This window comes from Mobula hypostoma, chromosome 6 (assembly GCF_963921235.1).
Source record: "Mobula hypostoma chromosome 6, sMobHyp1.1, whole genome shotgun sequence".
Classification (NCBI taxonomy): domain Eukaryota; kingdom Metazoa; phylum Chordata; class Chondrichthyes; order Myliobatiformes; family Myliobatidae; genus Mobula; species Mobula hypostoma.
In genome coordinates this window covers 69,271,322-69,295,004 of record NC_086102.1, presented here as the reverse complement: position 1 = coordinate 69,295,004, position 23,683 = coordinate 69,271,322, and the positions used below count along the sequence as shown (strand labels likewise).

The following is a 23,683-nucleotide window of genomic DNA, read 5'->3' as shown; positions in this document are numbered from 1 at the left end:
TCTAATCTTTACATCTTTAAATGCTTCCTGCACCAACATAGCATGCCCACCACTTACACACATCAAAGTTGCTGGTGAATGCAGCAGGCCAGGCAGCATCTCTAGGAAGAGGTACAGTCGACATTTCGGGCCGAGACCCTTCGTCAGGACTAACTGAAAGAGGAGATAGTAAGAGATTTGAAAGTGGGAGGGGGAGGGGGAGATCCAAAATGATAGGAGAAGACAGGAGGGGGAGGGATGGAGCCAGGAGCTGGATAGTTGATTGGCAAAAGGGGATACGAGAGGATCATGGGACAGGAGGCCCAGGGAGAAGGAAAATGGGGAGGGGGGAAAAAACCCAGAGGATGGGCAAGGGGTATGGTCAGAGGGACAGAGATGCTGTCTGGCCTGCTGCGTTCACCAGCAACTTTGATGTGTGTTGCTTGAATTTCCAGCATCTGCAGAATTCCTCGTGTATGCCCACAACTTACCAACTCTAATCTTTACATCTTTACATGTTTCTCGCACCAACATAGCATGCCCACAACTTACCAACTCTAATCTTTACATCTTTACATGTCTCTCGCACCAACATAGCATGCCCACAACTTACTAACTCTAATCTTTACATGCTTCCTGCACCAACATAGAATGCCCACAAATTACTAACTCTAATCTTTACATTTTTTTGGAATGTGGGAGGGTGCTGGAGCACCAGGAGAAAACTCATACTGTCACAGGAAAACGTACAGATTCCTAACAGGCAGCGACAGCAATTGATCCCTGGTCAATGATCACTGGTGCTGTAAAGCATTGTGCTAACTCATTTAGTCTTTACTACACTTTTGGAAACTAGACATTTTAAAGGTGTTAGAGCAATTTACCCACAAAGTTACAGGCCAGGAAGTTGAAAGTGGGATTAGGCTAGAGGAGTCTTTCTCAGCAGGCTAAGTGCCTGTTTTTTATGCTATAAATTTCTGTGATTACATGAAGCAATCATTTATCCCTTTAACATGTCTTGATTTGTTCACTGCAATAAACATCTTTCTACACTCTGTAAACAATGTTATACAATACTCTGTTTTCCCGAAGTAACTGGTGTTCCTGGTTAACCAAAGTTAAACAACATTCTACTTACAATGAGTAACTAGTGTTTCTGGTTAACCAATGTTAACCAACACTCTACTTCCGATGAGTAACTAGTGTTTCTGGTTAACCAATGTTATTCAACACTCTGCTTTCAATGAGTAACTAGTGTTTCTTGTTAACCAATGGATCTATTTTAAAATTCTCATTTATTTTTCAATTCTTCCACAGAGGCACTCTGCCCTATCTTTGCAGTCAATAAATAATTATAACTGTAAGAGATATTTGTGGTCCTTCAGCTTTGGCCTTCTGAACTTGATCAGTTTAATGGCTTCATCATTAGCAGGGCAATCTCTGACTGTCAGGGCTTTAAACTCTGGAATTCCACGTCTTTATGCCTTTCTACTCCACTGAACTCCAGCAGTTTCGTTAGTCCTCCATCTCAACAGTGACTCATTACCAAATTTTGTCCCCCCGACCACATCTTTATCATTTCCTGTCAGTCACTTTGTGTACAGACACTTCTTGCACCTAACATCACTTGACGTACATATAATCAATCTATATACCATATAAGCTATCTTATTTATTTATATTTATTGTGTTTTTTAATCATTATGTTCTTGATCTTATTGTGATTTTTTAATGCTGCATCAGATCAGGAGTAACAATGATTCAGTGCTCCTTTACACTTGTGTACTAGAAATGAGATTAAGCAATCTTGAATCATACAGGTGTTTTTAATTTTTTTGCTGCATAGTAGTTACTACAAAGTACATTGCTAAGTGCTTACTTTCAAGTTTAAGGTTAGTTTTGCTATATGCGAAAATGAATGGAATACCTTTTGAACTTCTGAATCCAAATCACAAAAGCCCCAAGTGAACAATCTAATCAGGACAAAGGGATAAATAATTGTTTCACAGAATTATGGAAATTTATAACATATAAAACAGCCATTAAGTCTGCTGAGAAAGACTCCTGTAGCCTAACTACTTTCTAGTCGGAAAATGTCAGAGAACTTACTCCCGCCAGAACTTAAGTCTATATAAAGATACATATGTGCTACTATAAGAATAGAGCTGTATGGAACTGCTAGGCAAGGATGCCATAACCCACCAATTACAAACCCAGTGGAATAAGTGGTTAAAGGGGTAGGGGTAACAAGCATTCCACACATTGAGAACTCCTAAATGGTGACCAAGTCAGGGCAGTTTAACTATCTGTTGTACCTGATCGTTAAAAAAAACTGGTGATTATACTACAAGTAAACTTTTCATTGCACTTATACATACATATACTCTGCATATGACAATAAAGTCAACTTTATTGACTTCGTTTGAGAAACTGTTGCGAAAACCACTTGGGGGATCTAGGCTTTAAACTGAACCCCAGACCAAGATTAAGGAACTTCTGACTACCCTGATTCTGAAGGATCAGTGCTGAGAAAGCAATGCGATAGCAGCAGACTTAGACAAACTGGAAGAATGGGCAAAAAAGTAGTAGATGGAATGCCATATTGAGAAATGTATGATAATACATTTTGGTAAAAGGAACAATAGTGCGGACTATTATCTAAATGGGGAAAAGGTTCAAACATCAAAGGTGCTGAGGGACTTGGGAGTCCTCGTGCAAGACACCCAGGTTAATTTACAGTTTGAGTCTGTGGTAAAGAAGGCAAATGCAATATTAGCATTTATATCAAGGGGAATAGAGTATAAAAGCAAAGAGATAATACTGAAGCTTTATAAGACTCTAGTCAGACCGCATTTGGAGCATTGTCAACAGTTTTGTGCCCCATATCTCAGAAAGGATGTGTTGTCATTGGAGAGAGTCCAGAGGAGGTTAACAAGGATGGTTCCAGAAATGAACGAACTTATGAGGAGTGTTTGGCAGCTATGGACCTGTACTCACTGGAATTTAGAAGAATGCGAATGGGGATCTCATTGAAACTAGCTAATGTTAAAAAGACTAGATAGGGTGGATATGGAGAGGATGCTTTCTCTGGTGAGGGTATCCAGAACTAGAGGGCACAGCCTCACAATTGAGGGGCAACCCTTTAGAACAGAGGTAAGGAGGAATTGTTTTAGCCAAAGAGTGGTGAATCTACGGAATGCTCTGCCACAGACTGTGGTGGAAGCCAAGTCCGTGAGTATACTTAAGGTGGGGAAGTTGATTGTTTTCTGATCAGTCTGGGCATCAAAGGATATGTCGAGAAGGCAGGAGTATGGGGTTGAGTGGGATCCGGGATCAGCCATGATGGAATGTGGAGCAGACTCGATGGGCTGAATGGCCTAATTCTGCCCCTGTGTCTTATAGTCTTATATCCAAAAAAAAGGGATTTTGCAAGACAAGGGCATGAGAACAGAGGGGTGGGCTGAGCTGGGCTGCTTTACAAACACAACTGAATGGCTGTGTGGCCAATATCCATTTAGTAATTGTTCTGTGATTCTATGATTCAGTGAAGTGGAAGTGATGAAATGGGTGCAAAATTGGTTGTAGACAGGCGGCAGAGTCACAGGGAGTGGTTGCTTTTCAGGCTTGATGAAAACAGGAAAAGACTTGGACTAAGTTGTGTCAATTACTTGTAAAATTTACAGATATCATAAACATGGAATTATGGTAAGCAGAAAGGTGGACACTGATAAACTTCAGAAGGATGTGGACTAACATGCCACAAATGAAATTTAATTCAGAGAAATACATGGTAATATTGTGGGAAGAACAATAAGAGAAAAAAAATTGAATTTCAAATGTAGCACATGATTAGAAACCTAGGTGTACAAATCATTGAAGGTGAAAGAACAGGTAGAGAAAACAATTAAAAGTGTTTTCCTGAGATATAAATATTAAGATTGATACATAGCTCCAAAAGCAATGTTACATTGAACATTGATCAAACACCTAGTTTGACTAGAACTAAAGCTCTGTCTCATTGTACATTTCATGCACCACATGTCTGCCCGCATGAATCTTAATGTTTATAAGATATTTATAAAGCCCTGAAAAGTTGAAGTACTTCAGTTATTTAGAAAGAATATAGAAGCTGGGAATGTTCACCTAGTGTACAGAAGACAAGAAGTGATTTGTAAGTAGTTTTCAAAATCATGACCTCAACAAAGTGAGCATAGATCAGGAGACAATTGTTTAAATTGATTGGCAGAATAATCTGGAGTAAAATGAGGTAAACCTTTTTGACACAGTGGTTGTCATGCTGTGGAGATGGGAATGGAAGCAGACTCTGTTATCATTTCAAGAAGAAATTAAGGAAGAGGTAAAAACTGGGCAATGTGATTTAATAGATTCCCCTTGCACGGAGTTGGCAAAGACCCAATAGGTCAAATGACTTCTTTATCAGTTGTAATAATGTAATAATTCTATTCAAGCTAACACAAATCCAAAGGACCAAATAAATCCAAAAATACAACTTAACAATTTTGCATTAATGCAAAAACAGATAAGGATCAGCATGGCTAAAATTATTGTTAACAAGTTCTTTCTGAGATTATCCTTTAACCATGCCTTCTTTTAGATCATTTTCTCCTCTATCAACAACCGAAGAAACAAGTCGAAGATGAGTAGACAACGTTTATAACCAAACAGCCATGTCGCACAGCACAATGTTGCTTTGCTTTTCTGAGATTACTTTGTGTGATATACAGTATGCACAAATAAATTATGTAACTAATTATGATAGAAATAAATAACAAAATAAGAACATCCTTCGATTCTTAATGTTATACAAATTGACAACTTACATAAAAACTTCTGATAATGTAACAATTAAACAGTACAAAAATTTGCATTGTCTTGTAAAAATATCAATGCACTTGCCATATATACATATTGGCTGCTAATATCCATTCTTCATTTGTGTAAATTTATATTCAGGCTGCTTACCAGTTCATGAATATCCTCTTGTTTAGGTATATAATATTGAATGTGATTATTCATTGTAAACTTCAAACGAACATAGTGACTACCAGGGTCCAAATTATGTGCCTGTGATGGAATAGAAAAATGCAGATACAGAGAAATTGATCACTGATTTGCTCTGGTTGTTACAAATATAATGAACAATGTTCCATTTTAAACATAATGTAACATACCTGGGGAAAATCTGTAATTCAACATTATTTTGAATGGATAACATACAGAATGCTACAGCTTTTAGATTCTTTTTATAAAGGAGTTAATTAAGTATGCATAGTAGCATGTGAAAGCTAGCTAAGGATAAATATATCCCTGACCTACTCCTCCTTTTCAATCACAACCATACATCCCTTTTGCACTTTTGTTTGTGCTTCAGAATGCAAATTTGAATGTATTAAATAAAAAAGAGATTAGCTGAAATTTCACAGTCATTCCTTCACTCCCATGACAACTTTGGAGCATGAAGTTATTCCCTATGGGAACTTCTTGAGCTAAAATTCTCCAGCATGTGAAATATTAAAACATTTCCCTTAATGTTCATTAGCTAATGACAAGGCAATTAATTTAAACAAAATACTTATTTGCATTCTTTTTTAATGATTTATTTTCAAGGGAATTAATAATATAATCCTGCATATTAATTTTTCTTTGGCTATGTAGTTTGGATTTTGAATATAATTTAGCCCTGATCACATGATAGTACATCAAGACAGCACACTGAATTAATGGAGCTACAGACATGCAAAACAGGAACAAAGATAGAAAGAAATTCATCATACAAAATCATGAAAATAATGGAAGGCTGAGAACTAGTCACTATAAAAGGGTTAGTAACTAATTCTGTTGGCTTGTGAATAAAATGCAGTTTCCATGACCATCAATCAGATCAACTATGTTCAGATATTAGGCATTTTTTGAAGCTGTTAATAAAACAGAACTGAACTCTGAGATAGAAAAGCATTTAACTGGTGGTCTACAAAATAGAAAACAAATAAGTTTCATTATTTAAAAATATATTCAGATCCACATATAAATCTTTTCAAATGAAATAGTGTTCCCAATTTTTTCGCTTTGTTTAAGCTCTAGTGTATATTCCTGCTCTCCAACCTCTTAATTTAATTTCCAAAAATAATAAACTTTTGAAGTGCCCCAAAATAGACAATGAGGCACAGAAACAAAACTGCTGATTAGAAACATTTAGTACAGAGAACTTTAATTATCTCCTTTACTTAAGATAGTCTTGAACATTTCATCAAAAGGGTCATGAAAGTATGCAGAGGTAAATGCAATGAAATTGCAGACAGCTGGATAAAGGTTGAATTATTACTTTAAATAATTTTCTTTCTTTATAAAATAGATTCAGAATTTATCCCACAGAGTCACTCGTTAATAACAATTTGTCTATTCCATTAGTCATTTTGTAGTGCATAGAATACTTCCAAAATTGTAAAATGAGGTGGATATCATTTACTAATTTCATTATCTACACTAACAGCATAGTACTTGTTTGGTAAGTAGCTATTTCAGAATTAATTGAACAGAATTTTCCTTAACCATTTCTTGAAATTTTGGTATTAGTTATTCAAACATGTTGCATTTAAGAACTGTTGTCCTTTAGAACAAAACAAGTAGGCGAATCAGAAAGTTTTATTGGATTCTAATATATTTTTACATTGAAACAGATTTTGGCCCCTCCTTGGATGGCATGTTCACATTTGTTAATGTATCAAACAATACTGTTGATCAAAAAGAGCAAGCAACACAATGTTAGAAAAACAATTGTGACACATTCTGTGTAATTAAACTACATATTACAATGTATATTTTTACACTTAAGTAGCAAATCTATTTTCAGAGGGCGCTATTAAGGAATGCCATTAATGGTTAAAGTTTTAAACAATGAAGCAGGATATAAAAGTGAAAATCATTTGCAAAATACTTTCAAGCATCTACCGGCACTATGCAGCATTCTAAATTCCATTGCAGGCTTTTAAAGCAAGTCTTTAATTATGTAGAAAAATTAACAAATAAATGTATTTTGTTCTTTAGTAAGTACTTCTTTTATGTACATACATTTTTTGTCTATGAAGAAAGTAAATGGATAAAATATTATCATACTTCAGTGATTATTAAAATTATTCCACACAATAATTGTAATAAAATCCTTTTCTTCTCAAAAGCCTGCCATGAAATGTTCGATTACTTGATATCTTTATCATTCTACTATACTAGAACACTTCAGGTTCTTAACTCACAGTATGATTTGAAGTGAGAAGATGCAGATCAAACAAAAAGGGAAATGTGCATGAGCTGATGCAGGAGATAGGAGAGAAAACACAGGTAACAAGAAGTTATAATACAGAAGAAGGCATCACAACAATTTACAACAAACTCTATTTGCATTCATACATTTCAGGAATATGGCCATTAATGAGAAACATGCAAACGAATGAGGGTGTGATTCAGACCACATCAAGGCATACAGAATCTTAACCTAAAAGTTTATACGCAGGAGGTCCTGTAGTCTTGTCACATTTTTAAAAATACTAAATATTTAAAATCTCGCTAACTGAAAAATATCATTATTTTATTGGCATGCCAACTAACAAATCATCTCTTCAGTAACAGCAGCATTGTTAAGAGTTGCATTGTGGTAAATAAGAGCATTATATGGAGCAACACACACTGAAAATGCTGGAGGAACTCAGCAGGTCAGTCAGCATCTATGGAAAAAAGTACAGCCGATGTTTCGGACCGAAACCCTTCAGTAGGACTGGAGAAAAAAAACCTGAGGAGTAGATTTGAAAGGTGGGGGTAGGGGAGAAAGAAATGCCAGGTGATAGGTGAAACTTGGAGGGGGAGGAATGAAGCAAAGAGCTAGGAAATTGATTGGTGAAAGAGACAGAAGGACATGGAAAAAAGAAAAAAAAGGTGAGGGGGGAGGAGCACCAGAGGGAGGCGATGGGCAGGCAAGGAGATAATATGAGTGAGAGGGGCAAAGGGATGGGAAATAGTGAATGGGGAGGCATTACTAAAAGTTCGTTCATGCCATAAGGTTGGAGACTACCCAAATGGAATATAAGGTGTTGTTCCTCCAGCCTAAGTGTGGCCTTATCCTGACAGTGGAGGAGGCCACAGATGGACATATCAGAATGGGAATGGGAAGTGGAATTAAAATTGGTGGCCACTGGGAGATCCCTCTTGCTCTTGCTGTCTCCCAATCTACGTCAGGACTCGCTGATATACAAAAGGCCACACCAGGAGCACCGAACACAGTATATGACCCCAACAGACTCACAGGTGAATTATCGCCTCACCTGGAAGGACGGTTTGGGGCCCTGAATGGAAGTGAGGCAGGAGGTGTAGGGGCAGGTGTAGCACTTGTTCCACTTACAAGGATAATTGCCAGGAGGGAGATCAGTGGGGAGGGTTAAATGGACAAGGGAGTTGTGTAGGGACCGATCCCTGCGGAAAGCAGAAAGTGGGGGGCGGGGACGGAAAGATGTGTTTGGTGATGGGATCCATTTGGAGGTGGCGGACGTTTTGGAGAATTATCTGCTGGACATGGAGGCTGGTGGGATGTTAGGTGAGGACAAGAGGAACCCTATCTCTGGTAGGGTGGCGGGAGGATGGGTTAAGAGCAAACATGTGTAAAATGGAAGAGATGTGGTTGAGGGCAGTGTTGACGGTGGAGGAAGGGAAGCCCCTTTCTTTGAAAAAGGAGGACATCTCCTTTGTTCTAGAATGAAAAGGCTCATCCTGGGAGCAGTATACGGAGAGATGTTTTTAAAGCTAGCATGTTCCTAACTCCCTTAAAATTGAACTACAAAATTAATCCTGCAAATCTCCAACAATCCGCAATGCAACTATTCAAAAGCTCCAATGGTCCAACATCTAGCTCACTACGTAATGTTTTCTGAGCTCCTTCTCAACTCAATGGGAGTTCAGCTCCCATACTTCATTCCCATTCTTCAGGGCTTGGTTCCCATGCTCCCTTACCACTTGCCAGGTCTTTGATTTATGCACTCTTTTTCCACTCACCAGGTCAAGTTCCCCTGCTCCCTTTCAACTTACCTGATTCAGTCAACAAATTATTATACTGTTTAGCAGCTAAAAGAGAGTACATTAACAAAATAAATTACATTTGATAGCCAGTTATCCACTAATATATGGAGAATGCCAGACTATTGGAGTTTAAACATAGAATTTACATTTACAAATAACATTGAATTTTCACCTCCGAATTTTTCAAAGAATTCAGATAATTAATATCTAAAATTATATGTAAAATGCCCACCAGCATTATTTAAATATGATCAAGAATAAAATTTACATAATTATTTACATGATCCTGGCATTACTAATAAAATAAGATTGGAGAATGAAATGGGACACGTTGGAAAAAGGTTACTCAGGATAACAGCAATTTTATTATAATGCACTTTTGGTAACACAAAGCACTATAATTTCCACGTTATGTAATTTATCCTCATGAGATCTCTGGTCAAGAAATAAATTCATCTATGTCAGTGCATAACCAAACTCAATCTCCACTTGTAAGTTATAGTTCTCAGCTCTCAATCTCTATCACTATAGTTTGTGTTTATTTTGAATGTAAACATACCAAAATATCTATCACTATTGCTCAAAGTTCCTCTGCACATAGCTACCAATTTCACTCCTTTTCCCATGTGCTGCATATCACTTCTTCCCAAAGGACCTCACCTTGTTCAAACATCTACTTGCAGCTCAACAATGCAGCTAGATCTGGAGGCAGAAGTTCTATTCGAGTACAGGAGCAGGGAGGTACTACTGCAGTTGTACAAGGCCTTGGTGAGACCACACCTGGAGTATTGTGTGCAGTTTTGGTCCCCTAATCTGAGGAAAGACATCTTTGCCATAGAGGGAGTACAAAGAAGGTTCACCAGATTGATTCCTGGGATGGCAGGTCTTTCATATGAAGAAAGACTGGATGAACTGGGCTTGTACTCGTTGGAATTTAGAAGATTGAGGGGGGATCTGATTGAAACGTATAAGATCCTAAAGGGATTGGACAGGCTAGATGCGGGAAGATTGTTCCCGATATTGGGGAGGTCCAGAACGAGGGGTCACAGTTTGAGGATAGAGGGGAAGCCTTTTAGGACCGAGATTAGGAAAAACTTCTTCACACAGAGAGTGGTGAATCTGTGGAATTCTCTGCCACAGCAAACTGTTGAGGCCGGTTCATTGGCTGTGTTTAAGAGGAAGTTAGATATGACCCTTGTGGCTACAGGGGTCAGGGGGTATGGAGGGAAGGCTGGGTTCTGAGTTGGATGATCAGCCATGATCATAATAAATGGCGGTGCAGGCTTGAAGGGCCGAATGGCCTACTCCTGCACCTATTTTCTATGTTTCTATGTTTCTAAATACAGAAATTATGAATAACATATATCAAGTAGACTCTAATGTTTTGAAACCCTACCTATTAGATCAAAAATATCAATAGAATAAACTATATAAGTTTGTAAGTGATATTCCAAAACAATTTTCTTTGTTTTTCTATTGGGACTGATTCTTAAAAAAATACACAGAGCTTATCATGTAAAAACCAACATCCAACAGGTGTCACTAAATGGGTGCATACAACAATAACATAAATAGAATATTGAACTAGTAATTTTTAAGTGTTTCCTAAAAATCACTTCCGAGACTTCCGAGTAGCTATTTTCTATCTGTTCCTCTGTGTCTACTTATCTGAATTTTTTTTAACTATCTAGGCTAGTTTTTTTAATATTCAAATCACTATAATTTGCACATTGCACATTCAGATGGAGACATAAAATAAAGGCTTTTACTCCTCATGTATGTGAATTATGTAAGAAATAAAATTCAATTCAATACTAAAACACAATTAATAAATTATACCCAGGACATATTGTCATAAATCTTGAGGAATTAAGGTATTCAAAGGATTCTCCTATTCATTGCACACTGTGGCATTAGATCATAAAGGTACCTGGTCCGACCCCTATCTTGTACAAGCTTGACTGATCTCAACCACAATAGTGCTACCAAGTTCTATAATTCATCGCTCACTTGAACAAACACAGTTTAGCAAAATTCAGACCTGAAATGTTAAATCTATTTTTCTTTCTATAAACGTTTCCAGAAAATGTTTCCAATAATTTTTAAAACAGTTTGCTTTATCAGCATTCCTGGTACCAGGTTCAAAAATATCCAACCCATGCAATACCAGCTTATGATGATAGTGATATAATTTTTTCTGTCGAAAGCTCTGCAGTAACTTGTCAATAAGTATCACATCCAAGCTCTGTAACCACAGCAACCAAGATAGATATATAAAAACAACAGAGGAATGCCATCATGTTCCAATTTTGATTGAAGTTACACATTTGATAATGAATAGCTACTGTTCTTTCGGTGCTATCATCAAAATTCATGAATCTACAACATCAGGCCACCAAAGAGTGTAGCCAACCCTGCAGTTAATGCAATTAATTCAAGGTAAACCAATGTTAAGGAACTCAAATAGGTAATTGTAAAGGCAGTAGTGACCTTTATGAATAAAATTGACTAAATTTTCTATACCAGCTTGCAATAAGGAAATATTAGATCCTTTTGGAAGAAACTTTTAAAACAGCGTAATGACCTGAAGCATCTGTGAAAGGAATCATTCATACAGAGACATAAGCAAGGCTAACTAAGGACACGATATACAGTACAGATCAGCTTTCTCAGAGTTCATGGGACACAACTTTGTAACTTTGAAGTCAACAGCTAAACGTTTACACAAATAAGTACATTTTAAACTGCTTATAAGCTCAGAATTTTTCTCTATCACTACATCTTCTCTGTGAAAACTGATAACATGGACAAATTAACTACAGTAATTATGGACTTAATTTCACACAGACGTTAACTTCAAAAGGGCCCTTTTGGTTCATCTCATTAAAATGATCAAGGATTGTGATTTTTTATTTCGGCAAATGTAGACAATATACAAGGAAACTGGATTAAAGGGTTGATCTTTTGCACAGATAGCAATAATCTCTCAAACAATATAAAGAATCCAGAATCAAAATTGAAAATCCATGTAAATTGAAACTATAGCTACAATTGAGAGTTAAAGTTAGGTAAACTCAAGTTAGGACATGAAGATTATTTTAGTGATGGCATTTTGTAATCCTTACAATCCTTACAACTTTTGTACTCCTTACAATATATCTTTTATAGTGTTTGAACCTGTAACATTTTATTATTACTTTTAACTTGGTTTCAATAAATCTTCGGAAGAATTATCTGTCTTGCTGTGCTGTAAGCTCTGAGTAATTTTACTCACCTGAATGGTATTTTATATTTTTTTTCTTATAATACCATATTCTCAGAAGTATTTTGCTTTCGCAATAGTTAAATATGTTGACTTGTTTTTGTGAGTGTTGCAAAAGCAGCAGTAAAAGATTATAGCCAAAATCATGGTCTCTGTGTTCAACCCCATGTTATTTCTGAAGAACTTCCTACTTCACATGGCCTTGTGGGCATGATTGTCCCAGGGGCCTTTGTTGTCACAGCCATCCTGTGAGCAGTAACTATATACCATGTAGCAGTTCTGCTCCTTAGATGACCTAGATGGCCGTGTAACTATTGTCTTTAAGCTGCTTTTAAATGGGCCTAATGGCAGAGACATTTAAAAAGTCCAAAAAGTTTATGATTTTAAAATTATCATAAAATAAAAAGATTATATTATTACACCAAAACAAATTTAAGAAATATGCTCTTTAGAAGAACATTAAGCTAAGCAGAACAAGCTACTTACCTCCACTTATCTTTACAATTAAGGTCAGTAGTTCAATTCAAATGATGTGAAGCTGAGAGGCAGGATGCAAATACATTTGGCCTCTCACCTTAAGATGTTTGCAATCCTCTCCTGCCTTAGGCTTGTCTCCAGCTCACATCTGCTTTCAGCATTATGAGGTGAGGGCACAGAGGTCAGCATAGGGTTGGTGCTATACAAAGCACCTTACTGATGGTTCTCCAGAGAATCACCAGCAAAATATAATCAAATGAAGATAATAATGTTAAGGAGAGTTAAAGGAATTGATACTTAGTACCGGATATAAGTAACGGAGGAGATAAAGCAAATTTTTTAAAGTTAATTTAATTTCATGAAAAGATGTATTCACAAAATATATTTAATTAACTACCTTTCAGAAAATGCCATCAATCACAAAAAAAAGTTTCATTCTCTAATTACTAATTTAAAATTCTGTAGGGTTCTTGATTTAACCAACCACCAGTTTTAAACAGTTTACTTTTATCATCATCCTGATGAAAGTATAGGATAATTGACAGTAAACATACCTTACAAGCTACTTCAAGAATTTCCTGAGCCGAGATCCCTGGATGTACTACGATCAAGATGGGCTGATCATCTGGTAAACAGACCCATGACGGTGCGAGGGGATCAGTAACCCAGTTGTCACTCCCAGATGACTGTTGCCGAATACTGGTGCTCAGATTCTTTTCTCTCTGAGGAAATAACAGTAATAACCTGCACTCAAACTGTTTTTTTTGCAATAAATGGGTTAATATAAAAGTCTTCTACCAGAAGATGACATAAAGATACAATGGTAACTCAATTATCATTGTTTGACAGCAAAACCTAAAATTAACACCAATTTTTAAAAAGTCAATAACATATAGTTGATAAGCCAACTCTTTACCACTTGGTTAACTTTTTTTAAATATTTGTTTCAGCAAATCAGAATATGTAGAATTAAAATGATTAATTTGCTTGGCCAATCAATAACAGGCTGTGAATTAAAAATCTACAAATCAAAATCTCAGCATACTTCAATGATTATTTCTTCTCATCTTTGATAATTCAACTTTCTAATATTATCAAGAGCATAAATCAGATATCTGACAATTATTGCCAAAATTAAAATTTTCTACAGAATCTGATAGAAATTATCATAAAATATTAAATAGCAGTATATGCAAATTAATCACATCCAAACACTTATGGTGAGATGCAAGTTGGTAGGCTCCACAATCTCGCATATTTCTTCTCTAACACAGGGAGCTTTAGCCCCTCAAGCCACTAGGTGGCATCTGCAGCTTCCTCATAAAAATGCATCTGAATTTGTACAGGTAAAAATAAAAAAATTGTCACAAATTTTGAACTCAAGTTGTAACATTTCCTCCTTGCCACAAGCTGTCTTTAAAAGTACCAATTCGTATTAATGGAGAAATCAGTCATTGCAAAATATTTTGAAGCAAGAAAAATATAAGCCAAATGAACAAAAGTGATATGAATTAAATCAAAGTAAATTCAGTATTGCACAAAGAGGATTAAGACATTATTACAAGTGAGAACGACTTGCAATGCTTCTCTTCCTGATCCTATAATGTCACCACTGATGTCTATCTCCTATTTCTCTCCCAAATGCTGTCCCTCGCCATCATATGGTGTCAGTTTTTATATGTGTTCTGTTTTCAGATCAGCTCACTGGACATTTGCTTTGTCTCTAAATTGCTCAGAATTTTCACAGATGGGGAATCATCCTGTTTAACATCGAGCACTGGATGAGCAGTTGCTTTTCAATTAAGTGCAGACGTAATTAAACATGCTTTTTGGTTTCCATTGGAAATTTCATTCTCTGACCAGGGGCTAATCCTTCTCTCCAGCTTCTATCTGAAATTGCATCAGTTAGTTCAAAGATCAAAGTAAATTTATTATCAAAGTACATACAGTGTATGTCAACTCACACAACCCTGAGATTCATTTTCTTGCGGGCATACACAGTAAATCCACGAAACAACGAAAGACCGCACCCCAACAGGACAGACAAACAACCAATGTGCAAAAGACCACAAACTATACAAAAGAAAAATAACTATAATAAATAAATAAATAATCAATAAATATTGAGAACATGAGATGGAAAGTTCTTGAAAGTGAGTCCATAGGTGTGGGAATAGTTCAGTGATGGGGCGAGTGAAGTTATCCCTACTGGTTCTAGAGCCGGGTGGCTGAGGGATAATAACTATTCCTGAACCTGATGCTGTGAGCCCTGAGGATCACGTACCTTCTTCCTGATGGCAGCAATGAGAAGAGAGCTGCCATCACAACCTTTGTCATAAATTTGACCACAAAATAGACTTCAGATCACATATCTGTACCATTTGTTTTATCTCTACTATTGAATAATATTCAGACTAGCTTTCCTCATTTTACTTTCTGTTTACTTAAGGTTACTGAAAATCTACTGCCTGGGTCCTACTTTGCACCATGTTCAATTTAACCATTACCCATGCACAGTTACGCCCACTGGCCTCCAGTCTGACTAAGGGTCTTGGCCCGAAATGTCAACTGTACCTCTTCCTAGAGATGTTGCCTGGCCTGCTGCATTCACCAGTAACTTTGATGTGTGCAGCCTCCTGTTAATCAATTTTCTTACTCTTCTTCAAGTCAATTCATGTTGTAAACCCATTTTGTCTTTGTAATCTCTTCTAAAGCCTATAACTCTGCAAGATATCTGTTTTCCTCTAATTCTGGCCTCTGATCCATGCACAGGTTTAATCTCTTCTCCACTGGTGTAGTATTTTCAGCTGGAATGACACTGAACTCTGTGATTAGCCCTCTAATTTTCTCTATTATATCTCACTCTTCCCTCCACTATGACACGGCTTATAAAGTCTCATATTGAGTCACTGGGTCACAGTTACACAAGCCCTTCAGCCCAGCTTGTCCATACTAACCAAGATGCCTACCTGACCTAGTCCCATTTGCCACATATTACTCTGTCCATGTAATTGTCCAAACATTGTAACTGTGCCCACCTCTACCACCTCCTCCTGCAGCTCATTCCATATACCCATCACCCTCTATGTGGAAAAAAATTTGCCTCTCAGGTCCCCTTTAGATCTACCTGCTCTCACCTTAAAACTATACTCTTTTGTCTAAGGACATCCCCAGCCCTTATTTATGCCCTCTCATGATTATACCTCTATAAGGTTGCCCCTCAGCCTCCTATGCTCCGGGGGAGAGGGGGGAACAAAACCCAAGCCTATCAAGTCTATCCTTATAACGTAGCCGCCCAAGTCCCAGGAGGGACCTTTTCAGCATCTTCTCCAGCTTAAGGACATTGTTTCTACAGCAAAGTGGCCAGAATTGCACAAATACCCCGTGTATGGTCTCATCAACATGTTGTACAGTTACCCCAACTTTTGTATTCAGAAGCATGCCAAAATCCTTCTTCACCACCTTGTGAACAAACTTCTGATTGTCTGTCCAATTGAGTTACTGTAGATGGAACAGCTGATTATCTCCTTCTCACTGGTTAGCTTGTCTCTGACCTCCAAGCTGCACAATGAAACATGTAACTGGTGGTAAAATGCTCCCACCACTAATCTCCTCCTTCCTTAAGTGACCTAGCATCAAATTTTAGTTGATGATGTTTCTATGAAATACCTTGGGGTTACTCACAAGAAAGAGGGAATAAAAACTTAAATTTCTTCCATAGTTATAACTTTCACTTTGTGTTTATTGTTGAAGACCTGACTAATTAGACGCCTTAAGTTCTAAAGAATTTCAAAGCAAATTCCATCACAACTGCCTCTCACCAGCTGGGGAAACAAGCACTTCTGCTTAAATAAATCAAATGAACTTTACATATCTGAAGGCATTTCCTATAGATGTGCAGGAATATTTTTCAGAAAACTGACCTCTCTATTAATCATCCAATCAAATAAAATAAATTGGAAGAAATGTGCTTAATTGCCACCATGACATGAGAAGTATTCCAAACCCACAAACTAGAATCTATTTTTTTTTCCACCAGTTTTTCATGTCACTATTTCCCTGTTTATCTAAGCACACTTACACAGGGAAACCACGGGTGTTTTTTAAAAAATGAACATCATTTACTAGTCAAACTTGACTCTGAGATGATCATGAGAACATAATGGTCAATATTACCCCTCATCTAACATTCAAAGTATAATCACATTCTGTAGCAGCAATCACATACTGCATTCCCTCTCACTGCTCTCCCTCGTGAAGGAAAGACAAGTGAAGCAGTCTTGTTGCTGTTTCAGATGGCATCAGTAAGACTGGGAATTGAACCTATTTCCCCAAACTGTGAGATTCCCAGCTATTCACTGATTATACTGTGAACTAAAGGGGTGTGAGGAGGGAGGGGTGTGAGGAGGGAGAGGTGTGAGGAGGGAGAGGTGTGAGGAGGGAGGGGTGTGAGGAGGGAGAGGTGTGAGGAGGGAAGGGTGTGAGGAGGGAAGGGTGTGAGGAGGGAGAGGTGTGAGGAGGGAGGGGTGTGAGGAGGGAGAGGTGTGAGGAGGGAGAGGTGTGAGGAGGGAGGGGGTGTGAGGAGGGAGGGGTGTGAGGAGGGAGGGGTGTGAGGAGGGAGAGGTGTGAGGAGGGAGAGGTGTGAGGAGGGAGGGGTGTGAGGAGGGAGAGGTGTGAGGAGGGAGAGGTGTGAGGAGGGAGGGGTGTGAGGAGGGAGGGGTGTGAGGAGGGAGGGGTGTGAGGAGGGTGTGAGAGCTTTCCATCAGATTACTTCTGTTTGCTCCGTAACTGCAGAGGAAACTAACAGAACAATATCTCTCCATGGTTTCAGCAGAAGAATTAGCAAATACAGTTGACACCCACATTATTACTTATCAGGCTTTGGAAATCCGCTCTTACAAAAATCACAGATACCACTCAAAAATCTGAGATATACAATAAAATTCACTCTTGCGGATTTATGTGAGAAAAAGAAGTGAATAAAGTAACACTTTTCTCCAACTTGCATTATTTAATGCACATGCAGCTTTGCTTTAAGGAAAATCTCATTACAGCCTGTTTCATAGAAGCATAGAAAACCTACAGCACAATACAGGCCCTTCAGCCCACAATGCTGTGCTGAACACATACTTACTTTAGGAATTACCTAGCTTTACCCATAGCCCTCTATTTTTCTAAGCTCCATGTACCTATGCAGGAGTCTCTTAAAAGACCCTGTTGTATCCGTCTCCACCACCGTCACCGGCAGCCCATTCCACGCTGTCACCACTCTCTGCGTAAAAACTTACCCCTGACATCTCTTCTGTACCTACTTCCAGGCACCTTCAAACTGTGTCCTCTTGTGTTAGCCATTTCAGCCCTGGGAAAAAGCCTCTCACTATCCACACGATCAATGCCTCTCATCATCTTACACACCAGTGTTTCCATGGAACACAGCTCCCCATAACATGAGGGTTGCCTGTATAATAACTCTTTTATAATAGCATGACAGAGAACAAACTTCCAGGGTTTTTATTAATCTAGTATTAATGCAAACCAATGTTTTTGAACTTAGTTTATTCAGAAAGAGGCCATTACGCAAATGCAAACATTAATCTCAATACAGTTAACCTCATCCTGTGTTGGTTAAGGTTTAGTCAAGCCGGTATATGCAGTCAATACATACTTACACTGGTATCTGTTGAACATTCATTAAAGATCCCTTCTAAAGATTTCTTCAGAGTTGCTTCACTGTCACCAAAGAGCTAAAGAAAAAAAGTACATGAAATTATATTGAATAGCCAATTATTTTCTTCACACTTTCCCTTCACGTGTTTATTTGTACCCAATGAACTCACTTCTTTTGTTTTCCATTGTTTTACCTCTTCAGTTTCTGTATTGCTACTCACTGGCCAACCATTGTGGGAAGCATTCAAATAATTCTTAAAGGTTTCAAAATTGGACAAATCACTGTGCCATGTGCCAGGAAGGACTTCACTATACAGGTATGAATATTGACACAGTATCATCAAAATGTGCAGTCGACTCAAAACCTGGAAGAATTCCAACATTTTAAAAAGACGAACAGATTTATAACTGAATAATGTCGGTTAAAATTTAGTGCAACTTGTTAAAGTAAATAGGTAGTATGTATATTGAATGGATGATGTTGAAGTGTAAAAAACAGAAATTTATAAGTTTTGGTAGGCTCCATGTAATCTCAAAGGAGGAAGAACCTTAAACCTATTATAATTCATCCCTTCAGTACCTAATTGTTTCATGCGTGACTTCACGTCCCTTGATTGTAATTGCTGTTAATTGAGTTTTCGCTCTTCTATAAATAAAATGCATATTTCCATCTCATTTATTTACATCTCATTATTGTTAATGAATATTCAGTTAAAATATAATTTCATGCACTCCATTTTATTTTACAAATGCTGCTACTCATTTTTATATTTATTTTCTAACATCACATTTTAGATTTTATAATAATGTTTTAAGATAGCCCATTAGTTAAATTCAATTCAATAAAAATAAAATCCATATCACATAGCATCTGAGGATATATCAATGATTACATCCAGATGGGCTGCATTCAAAACGATATTATCATCAAGAAGAATTAGTGTTGTTCTTAAAAACATCACAAAGGGAATGGGTAATTAAAACTTAACTCAAGTTAGCCCAGCAAGGAATGCAATCTGATAATCTCACAAGAAGTTGAACAGAGAATTGAAAGCCAAGTAAATGAGATGGTTCCTAGTGTTAAATGTAACACAACCCCCTTTAACTTTAGCATAGTACAAACCTGTACAATGCTTGGTCAGGAGTTTGCTGTCCATTATCATAGTGAGTTATGATCTGAAGGCTTCATTAGGTCAGCAGCAAAGAATAATCTCTCATTTGCTACCAAGCATTAACTGGATGAATGATTGAAAACAAAAAGAGGCCAACAAAAAATTATCAAGCTGATTTATCTGTGCAACGTGTGAAGCAACAAAATAATGATTTCCAACAGAATGTACACGGTAAAGAGCAATGTCTTGATGCAACACATCAGAATGAATCAAATGCATGACTTAGTTCCAGATAGTCCTCGGGTACAGTGACGCCATCGGAATGTCCTGCATTCAAGAATGCCCTGTACTGTTCAGTTTTCAATTATCTATTAGAATAACCTGGAAATATAACAATACTAACCCAAGTGATCTAAAATACATATTTCAGTCGCTTCCTTCAAATAAGTTGACAGGGATACCATTTAGAGACTCATATCTGACCTTAATAATTAAACTGGTTTGTCTGAATGACAGGTGAACATTCCAACCAGCAGTTACAATTCAAATCTTTTACTCATTTTATTCCTTGAAATGTAAACGATAAAGTAATTGCCTAACAACATACATCAAAGTTGCTGGTGAACGCAGCAGGCCAAGCAGCATCTATAGGAAGAGGCGCAGTCGACGTTTCAGGCCGAGACCCTTCGTCAGGACTAACTGAAGGAAGAGTGAGTAAGGGATTTGAAAGTTGGAGGGGGAGGGGGAGATCCAAAATGATAGGAGAAGACAGGAGGGGGAGGGATAGAGCCGAGAGCTGGACAGGTGATAGGCAAAAGGGGATACGAGAGGATCATGGGACAGGAGGTCCGGGAAGAAAGACAAGGGGGGGGGGTGACCCAGAGGATGGGCAAGAGGTATATTCAGAGGGACAGAGGGAGAAAAAGGAGAGTGAGAGAAAGAATGTGTGCATAAAAATGAGTAACAGATGGGGTACAAGGGGGAGGTGGGGCCCTAGCGGAAGTTAGAGAAGTCGATGTTCATGCCATCAGGTTGGAGGCTACCCAGACGGAATATAAGGTGTTGTTCCTCCAACCTGAGTGTGGCTTCATCTTTACAGTAGAGGAGGCCGTGGATAGACATGTCAGAATGGGAATGGGATGTGGAATTAAAATGTGTGGCCACTGGGAGATCCTGCTTTCTCTGGCGGACAGAGCGTAGATGTTCAGCAAAGCAGTCTCCCAGTCTGCGTCGGGTCTCACCAATATATAAAAGGCCACATCGGGAGCACCGGACGCAGTATATCACCCCAGTCGACTCACAGGTGAAGTGATGCCTCACCTGGAAGGACTGTTTGGGGCCCTGAATGGTGGTAAGGGAGGAAGTGTAAGGGCATGTGTAGCACTTGTTCCGCTTACACGGATAAGTGCCAGGAGGGAGATCAGTGGGGAGGGATGGGGGGGACGAATGGACAAGGGAGTTGTGTGGGGAGCAATCCCTGCAGAATGCAGAGAGGGGGGGGGAGGGAAAGATGTGCTTAGTGGTGGGATCCCGTTGGAGGTGGCGGAAGTTACGGAGAATAATATGTTGGACCCGGAGGCTGGTGGGGTGGTAGGTGAGGACCAGGGGAACCCTATTCCTAGTGGGGTGGTGAGAGGATTGAGTGAGAGCAGATGTACGTGAAATGGGGGAGATGGGTTTAAGAGCAGAGTTGATAGTGGAGGAAGGGAAGCCCCTTTCTTTAAAAAATGAAGACATCTCCCTCGTCCTAGAATGAAAAGCCTCATCCTGAGAGCAGATGCGGCGGAGACGGAGGAATTGCGAGAAGGGGATGGCGTTTTTGCAAGAGACAGGGTGAGAAGAGGAATAGTCCAGATAGCTGTGAGAGTCAGTAGGCTTATAGTAGACATCAGTGGGTAAGCTGTCTCCAGAGACTGAGACAGAAAGATCTAGAAAGGGGAGGGAGGTGTCGGAAATGGACCAGGTAAACTTGAGGGCAGGGTGAAAGTTGGAGGCAAAGTTAATAAAGTCAATGAGTTCTGCATGCGTGCAGGAAGCAGCGCCAATGCAGTCGTGGATGTAGCAAAGGAAAAGTGGGGGACAGATACCAGAATAGGCACGGAACATAGATTGTTCCACAAACCCAACAAAAAGGCAGGCATAGCTAGGACCCATACGGGTGCCCATAGCTACACCTTTAGTTTGGAGGAAATGGAAGGAGCAAAAGGAGAAATTATTAAGAGTAAGGACTAATTCCGCTAGACGGAGCAGAGTGGTGTTAGAGGGGAACTGATTAGGTCTGGAATCCAAAAAGAAGCGTAGAGCTTTGAGACCTTCCTGATGGGGGATGGAAGTATATAAAGACTGGACATCCATGGTGAAAATAAAGTGGTGGGGGCCAGGGAACTTAAAATCATCGAAAAGTTTAAGAGCGTGAGAAGTGTCACGAACATAGGTTGGAAGGGATTGAACAAGGGGTGATAAAATTGCCTAATTTGTTTTTGGTATTTTCATCCTCAGCAGTTCTCAATTGCAAAAGCAGACTTTTTCAAAAACAAATCTGAAAATGTAACTTGTAATCAGTAAAAAAATAACTATAATGCTAACAAATTGCTGACAAAAACCCAGCTGATTATGGGACATTCACCTTAACAATGGTCTGAAATGCTGATTTAAAAATACTCAATTGCATCAAGGTTTAGCTATCTACTGTACAGCAATAGATCCCAGCCTCACATGTCAAACATGAATAAAACTCGTGAACGCTAATATTAGGTAGTTCACCAAAAGAATGTTGGATGAAGAAAGTTAAAGGTCTGATTATTTTCTGCATTTTTTTACATTTGCCTATAGACTGCTGGAAAGTAATATTGCCAGGTGACAGTACCTGCTGATGATAAGCATACAAAATAACATTCTAAAGAATTATTCAAATTAAAAAGCAGACATTCAGTAGGCTGAAAAATATTTTTGTTTGACTATTTTTTTTAGTTTTCTACTCTTGTCAATTAGTCTGTATAATTGGTCATTTCACCTTTGTTCTCCTTTCATCCTCATCAATTTTGTATTATTTACATCTCAGCTTGCAGAATTCTAACGTACTAATGTATTGTCTGTTTACAGAACATTATTACATATCAGAAATCTGTTATTTTTTTCAGTAATCAAGTCAAAAGTTTCCTACACTTTCTCTGAAACTATATCTTCTATTGTTAGTATAACTATCCTCAGATTTCACTTTAATGCAGTTAAGAATGGTCAAAATACAAACCATCATTAAACAAACCGTACTTTGGCTTTTGAAACAAAGTGAAAATGTTACAGTGTGAAAATACAAACCCCATTTCCAGAAAAGTTGGGATATTTTCCAAAATGCAATAAAAACAAAAATCTGTGATATGTTAATTCACGTGAACCTTTACTTAACTGACAAAAGTACAAAGAAAAGATTTTCAATAGTTTTACTGACCAACTTAATTGTATTTTGTAAATATACACAAATTCAGAATTTGATGGCTGCAACACACTCAACAAAAGTTGGGACAGAGGCATGTTTACCATTGTGTCACATCACCTTTCCTTTTAATAACACTTTTTAATCGTTTTGGAACTGAGGATACTAATTGTAGTAGATTTGCAATTGGAAATTTTGTCCATTCTTGCTTGATATTAGACTTCAGCTGCTCAACAGTCCGTGGTCTCTGTTGTCTGATTCTCCTCTTCATGATGCGCTATACATTTTCAATAGGAGATAGATCTGGACTGGCAGCAGGCCAGTCAAGCACACGCACTCTGTGTCTACAAAACCACGCTGTTGTAGCCCGTGCAGAATGTGGTCTGGCATTGTCCTGCTGAAGTAAACATGGATGTCCCGGGAAGAGATGTTGCCTTGATGGCAACATATGTCTCTCTAAAATCTTAATATACGCCTCAGAGTCAATGGTACCTTCACATACATGCAACTCACCCATGCCGTGGGCACTGATGCACCCCCATACCATCACAGATGCTGGCTTTTGCACCTTCCGCTGATAACAATCTGGATGATCATTTTCATCTTTGACACGGAGAACTCGACGCCCGTTTTTTCCGAAAACTAGCTGAAATGTGGACTCATCTGACCACA

At 38.3% G+C, this 23,683-nt stretch overlaps 1 protein-coding gene across 3 annotated transcripts in view; it reads right to left on the bottom strand.

Annotated features, from left to right (window-relative positions):
* The window catches only part of LOC134348081 (rho guanine nucleotide exchange factor TIAM1-like), a 320,986-nt gene that overhangs the window by 174,263 nt on the left and 123,040 nt on the right, over positions 1-23,683 (bottom strand). For all 3 annotated transcript variants that reach the window (XM_063050923.1, XM_063050924.1, XM_063050922.1), the window contains 3 exons: positions 18,469-18,543; positions 13,354-13,521; positions 4,963-5,064 (listed from right to left, as the gene is read on the bottom strand). In XM_063050923.1, coding sequence (XP_062906993.1) covers positions 4,963-5,064; positions 13,354-13,521; positions 18,469-18,543 — 345 coding nt within the window. The remainder of the gene's footprint in view (positions 1-4,962; positions 5,065-13,353; positions 13,522-18,468; positions 18,544-23,683) is intronic.